The sequence below is a fragment of the Athene noctua genome, chromosome 29 (genome assembly GCF_965140245.1).
Source record: "Athene noctua chromosome 29, bAthNoc1.hap1.1, whole genome shotgun sequence".
NCBI lineage: Eukaryota > Metazoa > Chordata > Aves > Strigiformes > Strigidae > Athene > Athene noctua.
The window spans coordinates 4031435-4044402 of record NC_134065.1 but is presented as its reverse complement, the minus strand read 5'-3'; the positions used below and the strand labels follow the sequence as shown (position 1 = coordinate 4044402).

The 12968-nt window shown below is 59.2% G+C and overlaps 1 protein-coding gene across 1 annotated transcript in view; it reads right to left on the bottom strand.

Moving 5' to 3' along the window:
- LOC141971460 (putative PIP5K1A and PSMD4-like protein) overlaps positions 1–12968 on the bottom strand; it is a 32218-nt gene that overhangs the window by 2004 nt on the left and 17246 nt on the right. Inside the window, exons 9-19 of the mRNA XM_074928799.1 lie at positions 12455–12538; positions 11787–11835; positions 11329–11413; positions 10909–11046; positions 10090–10219; positions 9063–9143; positions 7797–7881; positions 3490–3641; positions 1638–1778; positions 902–1016; positions 240–326 (exon numbers count right to left, since the gene is read on the bottom strand). Of these exons, the coding sequence (XP_074784900.1) occupies positions 240–326; positions 902–1016; positions 1638–1778; positions 3490–3641; positions 7797–7881; positions 9063–9143; positions 10090–10219; positions 10909–11046; positions 11329–11413; positions 11787–11835; positions 12455–12538 (1147 nt within the window). The remainder of the gene's footprint in view (positions 1–239; positions 327–901; positions 1017–1637; positions 1779–3489; positions 3642–7796; positions 7882–9062; positions 9144–10089; positions 10220–10908; positions 11047–11328; positions 11414–11786; positions 11836–12454; positions 12539–12968) is intronic.

Genomic DNA, 12968 nt, shown 5'->3' with positions numbered 1-12968 from the left:
CAAGCCGGGAGGACCCGAACGTGGCGCCGAGCTCCCCGTGGGCCATCGGGGTCCCCGTCCCTGGCTCGGGCCTGGCTGTGCCGGGGACCGGCCATCCCGCTCCCCCCTGCCCGGGCCGAGGGCCGCTCTGCCCCCGCGGCTCTGCCCCCGCGCTGGGGCGCAAAACCCGGCTCGGTGCAGGGAAAGCCGACCTGCGGCGCGAGGCTGAGCCGGCGTCCTTCCCCCTGCCTCTTACTCACGTCTTTCTCGTTGTCCTCCACAGGGCTCCCAACGAAGGCGATGATTCGCATCTTGTGGTTCTTGCCCTGGCGATGTTTTAAAGCCAGCTGCAGGACAGAAGCCGTGTTGTACTTAAGGAGCAATTCCCAGGAAAAAGGGGTGGCCGGCCGGCACCCCAACGCTCTTCCTGGTACACAGGAAGATTTAGGCTAAACATCAGGAGGGACTTTTCCGTCACCGAACTGTCCCCAGGGCCTCCCCTTTGACCGTGGTGACTCTGCTGGGAGCAGTTTGTTGGCAGAGGGAGAGTCTGGGCCAGAGCAAGAAAACAGGGTGGGCACACCCTGGGGACCCTCCTCGGCCGGGAGCTGCCCCCCTCGGGGCAGGGAGGGCTGTGCAGCTCGGCTGGACGCCCGCGAAGCAGCTGGCAGGTTCCTCTGAAGCAAATGCCCGAGCTTTTATATCGGGTTTTTTAAAGGAAGCGTCACCTGCGTCTGCAGGCGGGGAAACTGAGGCAAAACCAAAATGGTTTGCTTGGTATCGTTCAGCCGTAGAGGCAGGGAGAGAACAAAGGCTCCCGTGTCCAAGCTGTCCCCAGGGCGGGTAATTTAAGACACGCTAAGGCAAAAGGAACGACAGAGAAAGGTGCAGGCTCCTCGTGAGGAACCAACAAGACACTTACATGAGCCACTCTGATCCCCGTGCAAAAGGTGATTTTCCCTTTGGGCTGCACCGTGTGTAGCTTTGAAAGGATCCGGCCCGTGTCTGGAGTGAGCGTGGTCAACACTTCACAGTTACTGCAACGCAAACACACTCACGTCAGCGTCTGTATTTGGGACGGGGGTAGGAAAGGCCCGTCCTGCCCCAAGCCCGCAGCTGGCGCCTGCTCGGCGCCGGGGGTCAGCGCGTCAGGGAGCAAGACTTTTAGCCTGGTTTCCTAAAAAAAAACCCCGAAGTAATCCATCTGCGTGAAGGCTTGCGGGTGCCTCTGACCCCTGCCCCAGCAACCTTGAGCCCAGTGGCCAATTTTAATCGACTGGCTAAGAGAGACCTCACAGCAATCCTACAGACTTCAGCAAAACGGAGGAAACACTCTCCTGGGGCCACTCGTGAGCTACGGTGACAGCTCAGGCCTCACCTGCCACGCTCTGGGACACGAGGCCACAAAAGGACGGGCCTGGCAGAGAGGTCCCGGGGGAGAAACCTCCATAACGTCCCCCGGCACTGCAGGAGCGAGCCCAGAAGCTACAGACCCGTCAGGAACCAGGATTTCTCGTACCAGCCCTCCAGGAAGAACCGGTTTGGTTTTAGACTGTTATTGCTGCCCCGTTTTGCAACACTCCCGCTGTCCCTTGCCCCCCAGCTCCCTGACGTGTCCCCCCCAGCGTCACCCGGGGCCGGTTCCCCCCGGGACGCACTTGGCTAAGGTGATGAGCCCCACGTTGTTCTCGGGGTTGCTCCGGGTTTTCGAGTGGCACACGATGTTGACAGCATCCTGCTGGGCCTGCAGGCGAGTGGGGAGGAAGTCTCCGTTCCTCATGTACTCGCTGTTGTCAACGCTGAAACACGGAGAGGAGAAGCGTCAGCTCGTGAAACAGTCGAGGTTTACCCCCAAAACGTGCTTTCTGGGGCAGCAGCCCTAAGGTCCCGCAGCTGGGGACATGCAGCAAGACACACGGCAGGGCAGAGACGAGTTGTCTCTGCGTTCCGCTGAGTTTTCCGATCAGATCCGACCTCTGGGTCACCGGACGAACGCTGGCCCAGAGCTGGGAGCTCCAGCTCCTCGCTAAAAAACGTGAGACTGCGGCCGGGCCAGACACAGCCTCAGCCCCGCGTCTCCCCGACACCTTCTTCCGTCTCCGCAACAACGAAAAAAAAGCCAAGAGACACGACTCCACGGCAAAGCGCGGAGCCCTGCGCTCGTCGCCGCCGTGGGGTTTTCATCGGGACAAAGAGCAGCTCTCCCCGGGCAGGGACGGCGGGCGCTTTCCCAGGGGCTCTGCTCCGCCACCGCTCCCCCCCCGAAGCCACACGGCGACGGGCAAGCGTCCCGCAGCGTGAGGGCAGCAGGCACCCCCCGAGCCCGCTGCGCGGACCCTCCGCTCCCTCCTCAGCTGCTAAATCCAGCAGAGCCCCGGCAGAAAGAGCCTTTCTCTTAGGCCAGGCTCGGGAAAGCCACCCCGGGGAGCACCACTAGTGAAATAAGAGCTTGAGAGTTTATTCCGGCCTCAAATGAAGACCTTCTCGAGGACTAGTGCCACCATTTCTTAGTCTTAACACCACGGGAAAGGTTTCTTCTGGAAAAAAAAACCACCTATGACCATTTTCCTGACTGGGCTCGGGCTCGGGCTGGGCCCCCCCGTCCTCCAGCCCACACCAAACCCCCGGAGCGAGGCGGCAGCGGCCGAACTTGACCTCGGGCACAAGGCGGCCTGGCCGAGGCCATCCCAGGCCGTACCGCTCGCTGCTCCGGGCTCTCCAGGGCAACCCGAGGAGCAGCGACGCGTTTTAACGCCCTTCAACGTGACTAAGCAAAGAGTTACCCGGAGAAAACCTTAAGGATCTCGATGCCCGGCAGCGGGTCGGGCCGCGCTGGCTGTGGCCCCGGGCTGCGGGAGCCCGCAGCGAGCCGAGGGAGCCGCAGAGCCCGGGCACGGTCCAGCGTTTGTCTCCGCCGGGGCCCTTCCCGAGCACCACAACGGGAAAACGCCGGGCCCGGACCCGCCGCGATGTAACGACCCGTCAAAGTTCGCCTTCGCTTCCCTCTGCCCCCCGCCCCGGAGGCGCTCGGCACGGAGGGGACAGAAATGTTTTCACCTCAAGCCCGACGTTGAGCAACAAGGAGGGAGACTGATGCGGGGGCTGCTTCGCGCAGGACCCCCCCCCGCCCCAGCAGGGACCCCCCCGGCCTGGGGCTGAGCCCCGGTTCTCCTCCGCCGGGCCTGGCCCCGCTTTGGGGCGGCGGCAGCGCCCCCCCCCCCCGAGCCCCCCCCGCCCCTCCGCTCGGCCGGAGCCTCCCCCCCCCGCAGACCCCTCCTCACCCCCCGCCCGGACCCCCTCCGGCACCCAAACCCTCCACCACCCCCCTGAGCCCAGTTTAACCCCCCCGCCCCAATCCCCCCCACACCCCCCGCCCGGGCCTGGCCCGGGATGACTCAGGGAAACCCGCGGGGCCCGCCCGGTGCCCGGTGCGGCGGCGGAGGGAGCGGGGGGGCGAAGCGGGGCACGGACCCCCCCTGCGGCCCCGCCCGCCCCGGCCCGGCCGCTCACCACACCATGGTGCTCTCCAGAACCATCTTCGCCTCCTTTTGCCTCAAAGACCGGGCCGGATCCCGCTTAAACAAGACGCCCGGCGATTGGCTCAAAGCTCCGGACCAATCGCAACGTGCCGTCTTGCGAGGTGAGGCGCGGCGCGGGGCATGCTGGGAGTTGTAGTCCCGGTGTGGCGGAGGGAGACGGAACACGGGCCCAGCGGGCCGCGACGCGCCCGCCCCTTCCCTCCGCCGCCCCCACGGGGGGGAAAAAACCCCGAGAGGGCCCCCCCGGGTCCAGAGACCCGACCGCTGTCCTCGCGGGTTGTGAATCGAATCAAAAAAAGGAAAGGTGAACCGTCCTACGAACGGCCGCACATCGCACAGGCCTAACGGCCAGGGCTTAGCTGAACTGACACGATAAAATATTGTGTGAAAGAGTGAAAGAAAGAGGGAGGGGGGGCAACAGGAGGGAGAAGTGTCTGTACTTGACAAAGCACGAACAGGGACGTCCAGAAACCTCCTTACTCAAGAGCGGCAACGAGCCCAGACTGGCAAGGGCACCGCAAGCTTGTAAAACCATCGCGTTCCAGGCGCCGTGAGGAGGACCTACGGCCTTCCTCCCGCAGACCACCGCCCATGATTTGAAGACCCCGGCCCGTAATTTCCAGCAGCATCTGCGCAAGCGTAAAGGACCGATGAGCTAATTACCATGCGAAGCGGGAGTAGGCGGGTTTAGGTAATGAACACGTATAGGCCTTTAATGAATATTCAATGCTTTTAGCATAAAATTAAGACAAAATTCCATAAGAGGGGCGAGCCGTTGTTGGAGCAGGAGACTCTCTGGCCTCCCAGTACTGTTTTGCTTGTTGCCGCTTGCTAAAGAAAGAAATTGGAAACTCTTGACTCAGCCAATTTTAAGTCAGTTTATAACACCGGTTCTTTACTCATCGCAACCTGCGACGATTCCGAACGTTGCTGAGAATCCCGCTTGTCCAGACTCGCGTTGGGGATTCACCGGGGCTTTAGAGACAGTCTGGGGCTTGGCTCCGATGAAGTATCAGCTAGGCCGGGGGGGTGAATGAAAAGGCCAACTCAGCCCTGAGCGGGCACTTGGGCAAACTGAAACTTGAACAAAGGGACTGGGAGATGCTCCTCGAGGGAGGAGACAGCCGGACTTAATGCTTAACAGCGGGACACCGTGAAGAGGACCACGTACTTCTCCCCTTTGAATAATTAAAATAATCACACCTGTTCCCCGAACTAATTGTAATAACCCGGCCCTTCCTGAGGAATACGTGTGTTTTGGTGTAGTAAATATCTGGCTACTTGCCAGAGACGGTGTGCAAGCTTTGCGGCTAAAACCCCCTCGCACCCCGGCCGGAATAAACACGCCTGCTTTAGAACTCTTTTCGAGTTGTAGAGTTTGTTTCCGCACGCCCGGCCCCCCCCGGCCCCCCCGGACAGAGCAGCGAGGCAGCGGGTCAGCAGCACACGGTGTATTGCGCGGCCAGGAGACGGCGGACGAGGCCACAAGCGTTACACAGCCGAGAGGACGGGGGCACGCGCGGCACGAGCTGTTCCCCGGGGGCTGCAGGGGGGTTATGCCCCCCCCCAAGGGGTCCCGGTGGCGATGCCGACGTCGAGCAGGACAGGAGGAACCGCTCCACGCTCCACGGCGGTGGCTGCTCTCCGATCCCTCCCCGGTGGGGCCGGAGAAGCCAAATTCCCTCCCCGCGCTGAAGAAAAAAAAAAAAAAACCCGCTCGAGTGTTTAAAAAGACACAAAAACCCGGCGCTGGGAAACACGCGTGCACAAAAAAAAAAAAAAAAGCGGTTCTGAAAACCCGTTACAAAGCAGAGGTCAATATAGAAACGCGACCCCCTCCCCACCGCCCTCCTACTCGCTGAATAACTATCCCCAGGAAAAGAAAAAAAATAAAACACAACACTTAAATACAGCTTCATAAATATTAAATCATGAAAAAAAAAAATTGAGACTTGGTTTTCTTCCCTCCTGGTAAAAAAAAAAAAAAAAAAAAGAAAACCAAAAACAAATATGGGTTAGGAGGGAAAATAAGAAACAAGTGTCTAATATAGACAGTTACTGCAGCTATGAAGTGTAACCTGCTGGGTGGGGTCAGAGGTACAGGGGAGGGAGACGGGAAGATCCAGCAGAGACGGCGCGGGCGGCCCCGGGCCGATCCTCCTCCCGCTCTCGGGACTCGTCCTGACGATAAATCCGTGTCGAAAAGTCTGAGAGCCCTTGAGAACCAAACAGGTTTGTGAACAGCGCCTGTCCTCGCGCTCCACCAACCCTCCCCCTGGGGATCCGGATACCCGGAGTAAGGCCATTCTGCTCAGTCTTTTGAAAAAAAAAAAAAAAAAAAAAATTAAAAAAAAAAACAAGCAAAAAAAGCGCTTTTGCTTAAAAAAAAATAAAATATTAGCTTGTGTCGCATCCACTTTGAAAGGTTGAAGTGGAAGGTGGGAAGAGACTTGGCTCTGAAACATCAACTAAAAAAAAAATAATAATCCCTCTCTACACCACTACATTCTTTGTTTCCTTAGCAATCATTGCTAATTAGTATAGAAACCCCTTGCACTACCACAAGGGCAAGCTTTAAATTATTTTTTTTTTTTTTTTAATATATATAAAAAAGAACGGAGGATTCTAACCCACCAGGAACACGGGGAAAAGTCACTTCATTTCTTTAAAAAAAGCATTTAGTGAAAATAAAGATCAGTCCAACATCTGCTCCGAGATTCCTGGAGAAGCGTCTGCAGCCAGCGCGGCGGCACCGCGGGGACACGGCAGCAGAACAATCCCTCCTGTCAGCTCATTATTTTGTTTAAAATCGGACTCAAAACGCCCCGGACTTTTGCGGAGGCTGAAATCTGTCCCGTTTGGGGAGGAATTTCAGGTTTCAAGCCGCCGGGAGCACCGGTGTCGACCGCGGCTACGATACGGGCGGGATATCAAAAAGAGGGAGGCGAGCTGTAAAAACGGGAAGGGTTTACACCGGGCGCCCGCAGCAGGACGGAGGGGAGCGGGGCAGGCTGGGTTTGGTCCGTTTGCTTAAGAAATACTTTTAAAAAAGTGTGCCCCTGACAAAGATCTCCCTCCTCCTGCGACTCCCTGCTTGGCGGGGAAGGGACGAAAGGGTTTAGTTTAAAAACCGCGGGACAAAGTCACCCGAAACCTCCCTGACGTCCGACAAAGCTTCGCAGGCTCCGAGTCCTGCGGGCACCGAGCTCGAGCCCTCCTCGGCGCCGCCTGGGGCGGACCAAGAGCTCGGCCGCGGCCGGTGCCGCTCCCGCTGCCCCGCTCCGCCCCTCGCACCTGGGATACTTTCTGGTGATACACCGAAAAAAACCCTATTTGTTAAAAAAAAAAAAAAAAAAAAAAAAATTGCCGTATTGCAGGACTAAAAAGAAGTGATATGACTGAATTCAGAGAAACATTTAAATTAAAAACTTGTTGAAAATACAAAATAAAACCACATCGCTCTGTCGCAAACTGCCCCAGCGAGGCTCTAACGCCCGTTTCCCTCCCAGGAACTCGGAGGAGTCGCCCGTTCTCGCAAGGTCTGTGGCGTCGGCATCGTAAGCGGCCAACTCCCTGAAAGTCAGATCCCTTTTCCAGAGGCCTTCGGCCCACGCGGAGCAGCTCCTCCTCCTCCTCCCGCCACCCTCGCAGGAGGAGGACAGCGGGGACACAGCGGCGGGCTCTGCTCTAAGGAGACTTCCAGGTGTCCGAGGCTCAGCTGCGCTGCCTCGGTCTTTGTTAATCCTATCCTGCTAAGTCTAGCCCAGCCTTCCAGCTTTTAGGTTTCTGTCCAGAGAAGATTACTTTAAAACAAAAACAACAAAAAAAAAAAAAAATCAGCAACAGGGGCTGAACGTTTGTCAGACTCCACAGACCACGCAGAGCACAGAACAATCTGCTTCCATCGCAGCGGTTTCGGCGTTGCTTCACTGTGAAGAGAAGAGAGGGGAGATGCTGGAGAGGGCTCTGCCTTCCTCCGAGGAAGAGCGGCAGGTCTCCCGCCCCACCCTGGCCGAGGGGAGCGGAGGGGGCTGCCAAGTCCAGGTTTACCCCAACCACCGTCCCACACTGAGAGAGGAGGGTCTGGGAGTTTATCACCAGCTCCGTCCCGTCTCACCCCCGCGCTGGGCCCTCACGAGGGGGGACGCTCCCTGCTCTGCCTCCCGCATCCGAGGATCGCCAAGAGGGCGAGCGGTGCCGAGCACAAGGCAGCCGAGCTTCGCCTGCCAGAGGGGGATGAGGAACACCCCGCTCCCGCGCAGGGGAGCGAGTACTCACAAAGCTTATCTCCGTCTCTTGCAGGTCTTCGAGCTGCTCTCTCAGCTCTGCGGAGCGCTCGGGTATGGAAGGCCCCGGGGAGCCGCTGGGGAAACAGAAGGGGGGAGACCTGTAAGGCAGTTTTTAAACGGGAGCCGTCAGTAAAAGTCTCCCCTCGGGGCTGCCCTGCTGCCCCCAGCCAACGGGGCGTCCCGGCGGGCGCAGAGGCGTTTCTCAGGCAGGTTGGACGGGGAGGCACAGGCAACACAACTCCGCCGGGGCGGCACCCAAAGCGCCACCGCGAAAATCATCCCTCCGAGACTTCGGAAATTAGAAACGAGGATCTTGTGTGCAGCCAAGCAGCAGCACCTCTTCAACAGAAATCTTCAAGCGACTCATCAGCACAGAAACGGTCCCGGGCGAGAACAGTCCAGAGACAGAAACCACGAAGCACCGGAGCTCAGCGAGTCTCGGCCTTTTCAGACGGAGGCGCCCTCGTTCAAAAAAGCACCTGGCAAACCTTTTACACACCTTTTACAAACCTTTTACACCCTGAACACGAGCTACAGCAGGGTGCGCACACGGGCACGGCGAGCGCCTGACGGGACACGTCGCCGAGGAGGAAGGTGGGGCGCAGGACAAGACTCGCTGGGGTCCAGCAGCACCCCCTCATCTCCCCACCTCTTCCACAGCCCCGCAGCCACAGGGCTGCGACGCGCTGGCTGAGGGGCTCCAGTCCCCAGCTTGGGCCTTGCCCCGTTCCGGCAACTGCAGCGGCTCTCCTCGGCCCCGGGGCGAGGAGCCAGGTCCGAGGGTGTGTGCTTCCCCCCGGCCAGGCGGGCAGGGCTCCCCCGTGCCCCGGTGACTAGCAGCGGTTTCAGGAGGGCCTGACCCGCCCGGCCCTCCCGCAGCCGCCCCCCAGGGCTCGGCGCAGCCTGCCCGAGCATCGGGCTCTTCACTCACCCCGGATCAACGCCCCAGGGGGGACACGGGGCTCCCGGCGGGAGGGCCCAGCGCCGCCTCTGCCTCACCTACGGCCGGTTACCCGGAGCTGCTCTGGCTCCCTCGGGGCCAGGCTCTACCCCGCCCAGCGCCCGCCCCAGAGGTTCTGCCGCGGAGCCTCCAGCAGACAGAGTCGGGGGGTGCCGGGCCGTGGCACAGCCCCGCGCCGCGGGAGCGAAGCGACTGCCCCGTCTGTGACCAGCGACCAGCGTGAGGCCAAACCCCGGGGGGTGCCACCCTCCAGACAGGAGAAGGTGTCAGGCAAAGGCTGGTTCCTCCCCTCACCTAGGCAGGAAGATGCCAGGAGCTGTTCTAGTCAAATCCTTTGCTGAGCTGTCAGCTTTGTGCACTTGTACGCCCACTGACCTACGTAGAGATCGAAGGAGAGAGACCCGCGGTTAAGTAAGTCAGAAGAACCCCTCAGGCATGCTGACGCACTGGAAAGGAGCAGCTCTGGTGTGGGATCCCTACCAAGAAGTTTTAGGGAGGGAGTTAAGAGGTGTTAACTACAACGGCACCGTGTCCTCCTGCTGCTCAGGACAGGGCGGGCACGTCTCAGCGCCACCGTGCACGCAGCGGGCCGGGAACGGGGGAGATGGTTCCCGACTGCTCCCAGGCAGAGAAGTTAACACCTCAGACCAACTCCTACGAAAGGGATTGTCCTCCGACCACAGCTCCTCCTCGTCCCTGCTCGTCGTCCCACTTCAGCAAGAAACGAAACATTCAAAGGCAGCCACCAGCTCCCTCAGGGCTCTCCATGCATTTCAGCTTCTGAGACATTCTGAACGGCACCCGCACACATCCTGCGGCCTCCCTTCCCGAGGGGCCGCAGCACCTCGACGCCAACCCAACCAGTAAGAGCGCCCGACCCTGTGAAACGAGCCGCAGGAAGGTCGACTCCGGCGTCCCCCGTCACCACGTTAATGCTCTTCACGTACATCCTGGCAGCGACACTTTCACCAAGTCACTTTAACGAGCACAACGACCTCAACTCCAGACCAAAGCCATTACACACAGAACACACAAGGAACTAGAAGCCACCGGGACCCCCGCACAGGCCAAGCAGAAGATGCAAAATGCCTCCTCCGAGACGGGCTGGGCGCTGGGACAGCGACACGATGCTCCCCCCTTGCACATGCTTGGACCGGCAGCACTGAACTTGCTCCACGACACACGGACCGCTCCACGGGGCGTTTCTGAGCATGCCAAAACCCAAAACATCCACCAAGCAGCACAAAGTCCTCCCCCGGCTCACGACCCTGGCCCGCGGGAGCTGCTGGCCTGCCGTGCACCGCAGCAGCCCGAGCCTCACCTGTTGGCGGGCGAGTTGAGGCCGCCGCTGCCCAAGGACGACGTGGACAGGGTTGTGGCGATGGAGTCGCTGTTGGCTTCGTCTACGGGCAGGGTCCTGGGCAGGAGATCTGGGCGACCAAGGTGGGAACCTGAGTTGAAGCACAGACTGTTCCATCACCAGCACAAGTGGGATCGTGTGGCACGAGCTCCCACACCAGCCAGGGGCCGGGATCCGCGCTGGATCCCACCCGAGACGTTTAAGACACTGGAGCGCTGAGGAGCCAGCCCTGCAGGCAGTTCTCCGTTAGTCCAAGCCTCCACACACCTGCCTGAACCCAGCTTCTCCCCGGCACAAACCCCACAGGCACGAGCTGTCAGGCAGAGAGCAGGCACAGGGCCCTGCCACGCAGCCTCAGCCCAGCTCCCGGGGCAGCGGGGGCCACGCTGGGTGCTTGGACAAGGCTGAAAAATCCCAGGGAGAAACAACTCCCCACCTCCACAACCTGGTCTTGTCCCGCCTGCGAGTAAAGCCTGGCTTTCACTGAGGTTTATCATCCTGCCGTGCATTTGTTGCAACAGACTACTTGGGCACAGGCGAGCGCTTGCAGGGCTGCCTGCCCCTCCAGGCCTTCTCACGGCGCTGTCGCAGGCCGTCTGGTGTCTACGAATTTTTGGCCCCGTCTGGTTTCTTGCACCCGCAGCCCCAGAACCTCCCCAGCAAGGCCACAAAGCACCGTGGAGGTGTCTTGCACAGCTCAGGAGGCAGCAAGCTTCAACTAGACAAATACAAGCTGAAAAATAACTTCTCTAAGCTGCTTTTTTTAGCCCAGGCACCAACCTTGCTCTACATCCGCCTCTGTCGTTACTTGTGCTTTTGTCTCGCACGACGTGTGCGACTGGGAAGGCACTCCTCCCTGACAGCTCCGCCGAGGAACCGCCGTGCCAGAGCGGCTCTTCTTAGAGGGGGAAGGCTTCACTTCAAGACAAAAACCAAGAGAGCCCTTTTCTAACACGTCGAGGAAGGAGGAAAAGACCCGACGCAGCAACTTCCCAGCGAGCGTCTGGCGCAAGGGCTGCGCCCTGAAGGAACGAGCTGAGGGATCAAACAGCTCCTCTAAGGTCACGTCTGCGAGGCCAGAACAGCCGAGGAGGAAGGAAGAGGTGACACGGCTCTGTCACGCCGTCATCCACCTTCCCAAAGCAGGGCTGCGGGCGGGAGCCACCAGAAACCCGGCGACGGCTGCGCCGAGGCACTTACGGGGGATTTTCTTGAACGCCGTGTTGCACATGAACCGCTGGAACCTTTCGGCGTAGAAGCTGGGTCTGTGCACAGAAACGGTGTCCTAGAAGTCCAAGGGACAAACATTAACGTGTGAATCTGAATTAAGAAGCGCCCAAGGTCGAGACGAGCGGCTCAGGCCGGCAGCCTGGCCCAGGCGCTGTCCCAGTGCCAACAGAGCCGCTCTCGGGGGCAGCTCTGGGGAGCAATTAGCTACAAGCAGCAGGTGGTACAGCCAGAGCAACCAACGCTCCTTAACGAACGGGTGACCAGCGTTAACAAAACCAACGTTTTTGAGAGCACCTGGAAATACTCATAGCTAAGAGGGCAAACACACGCCTCAGAAATCCCAGGAGGAGCAAGGACAGCGGGCGCAGCCTGACGAGACACTGGTATTACCGCTGAACAACTTCCAAAGGGGTTAGTCTTCTGCTTACCCCATCGTGTACAAGGGCCTTCCAGGAGTGCTCCAGCTTCTTGACAAATCTGACAAAGGAAAGAATTAAGAACAATTTTCACAGCAGGTCCCCGCTGCCCGTGTCCCGCCACGCTGGCTCGGCGCCGAGCCCGGCTGGTGGCCACAGGGGCGAGCGAGCCCCAGACGTGGCTGCTTTGGGTTCTCCTCCTCTCATCCTAAGGTTGCTCCACAGGCACCGGGGCTGCCCGCACAGTTCACCCTCCCGAGGGGAGTTATCGGGGGGCAGCGACCCCACGATGGTATTTAACAGAGACCTTACACGTGTGACCCTCTGCACGCGGCATTTCCATGTAAACAGAGAAGGTTCATTTTACAGGGAGAAGTGCCTGTGGCCATTTTAAGCCATCGCTTGGGTTTTTTTCCTTGCCACTTCCCGCACAGTGCCTGTGTACAACCACCACAGCACACAAAAACAACTTCACGAGAGTAAATCTATTCCCGGAACATGAAGTACAGTAAGCAAAACCCAGAAACTGATCCCGAAAGGCACGACTTCAACAGACGGTGGTAAATGAATTTTTAAAAAGGTTTATTGGTGTCTTAACTATTTCTTGAGAGCCAACCTCCACCAGCGAGCAGGGGCAGGCACCCTTGGGTGAGGCGCAGGCGCTGGGAAGTGTCCCGTACCTGTAGGACTGCAGGACGTCGATGATGCCGATGTAGAGCAGCAGCCTCTCCCCCTTGGCGTTGCGGGCTGGGATGCCTCCCATCCTAGAGCAGACAGGGCCCGAGCGTCAGACAGGGGGTTCTCACCCCCCTCCGCCTCCCTCACACAGCCCGGCGCGGGCTGAGGATTATGCAAAACATTTAACAAGCACCAACACGCGGGAGGCACCTACTGTTCAGCTAACGAAGGGGAAGAGGAGCCAGAGCTAAACGCTTTTCCAGTGAATCGGCTAAAACCCCTGAGAACTGACCCCCTTTTCCCTCCGTATGACAATTTTACTGAAGGTGAGGATTAAACCCAACTCGTGTGTGAGAAGAGACCAAGGAACCGCCAAGAGAATCTACTACCACCCGTTCTAAGATGGCAGCTGGGCTCTAAGGGCTGTTAAGTCTGATCTAACGAAGCACTCGCGGCGCTTCTTGGAGGTGGATGGAAGCAGCTACTTGAAGCTGCCAAAAACTGGTGGGCAGAGAA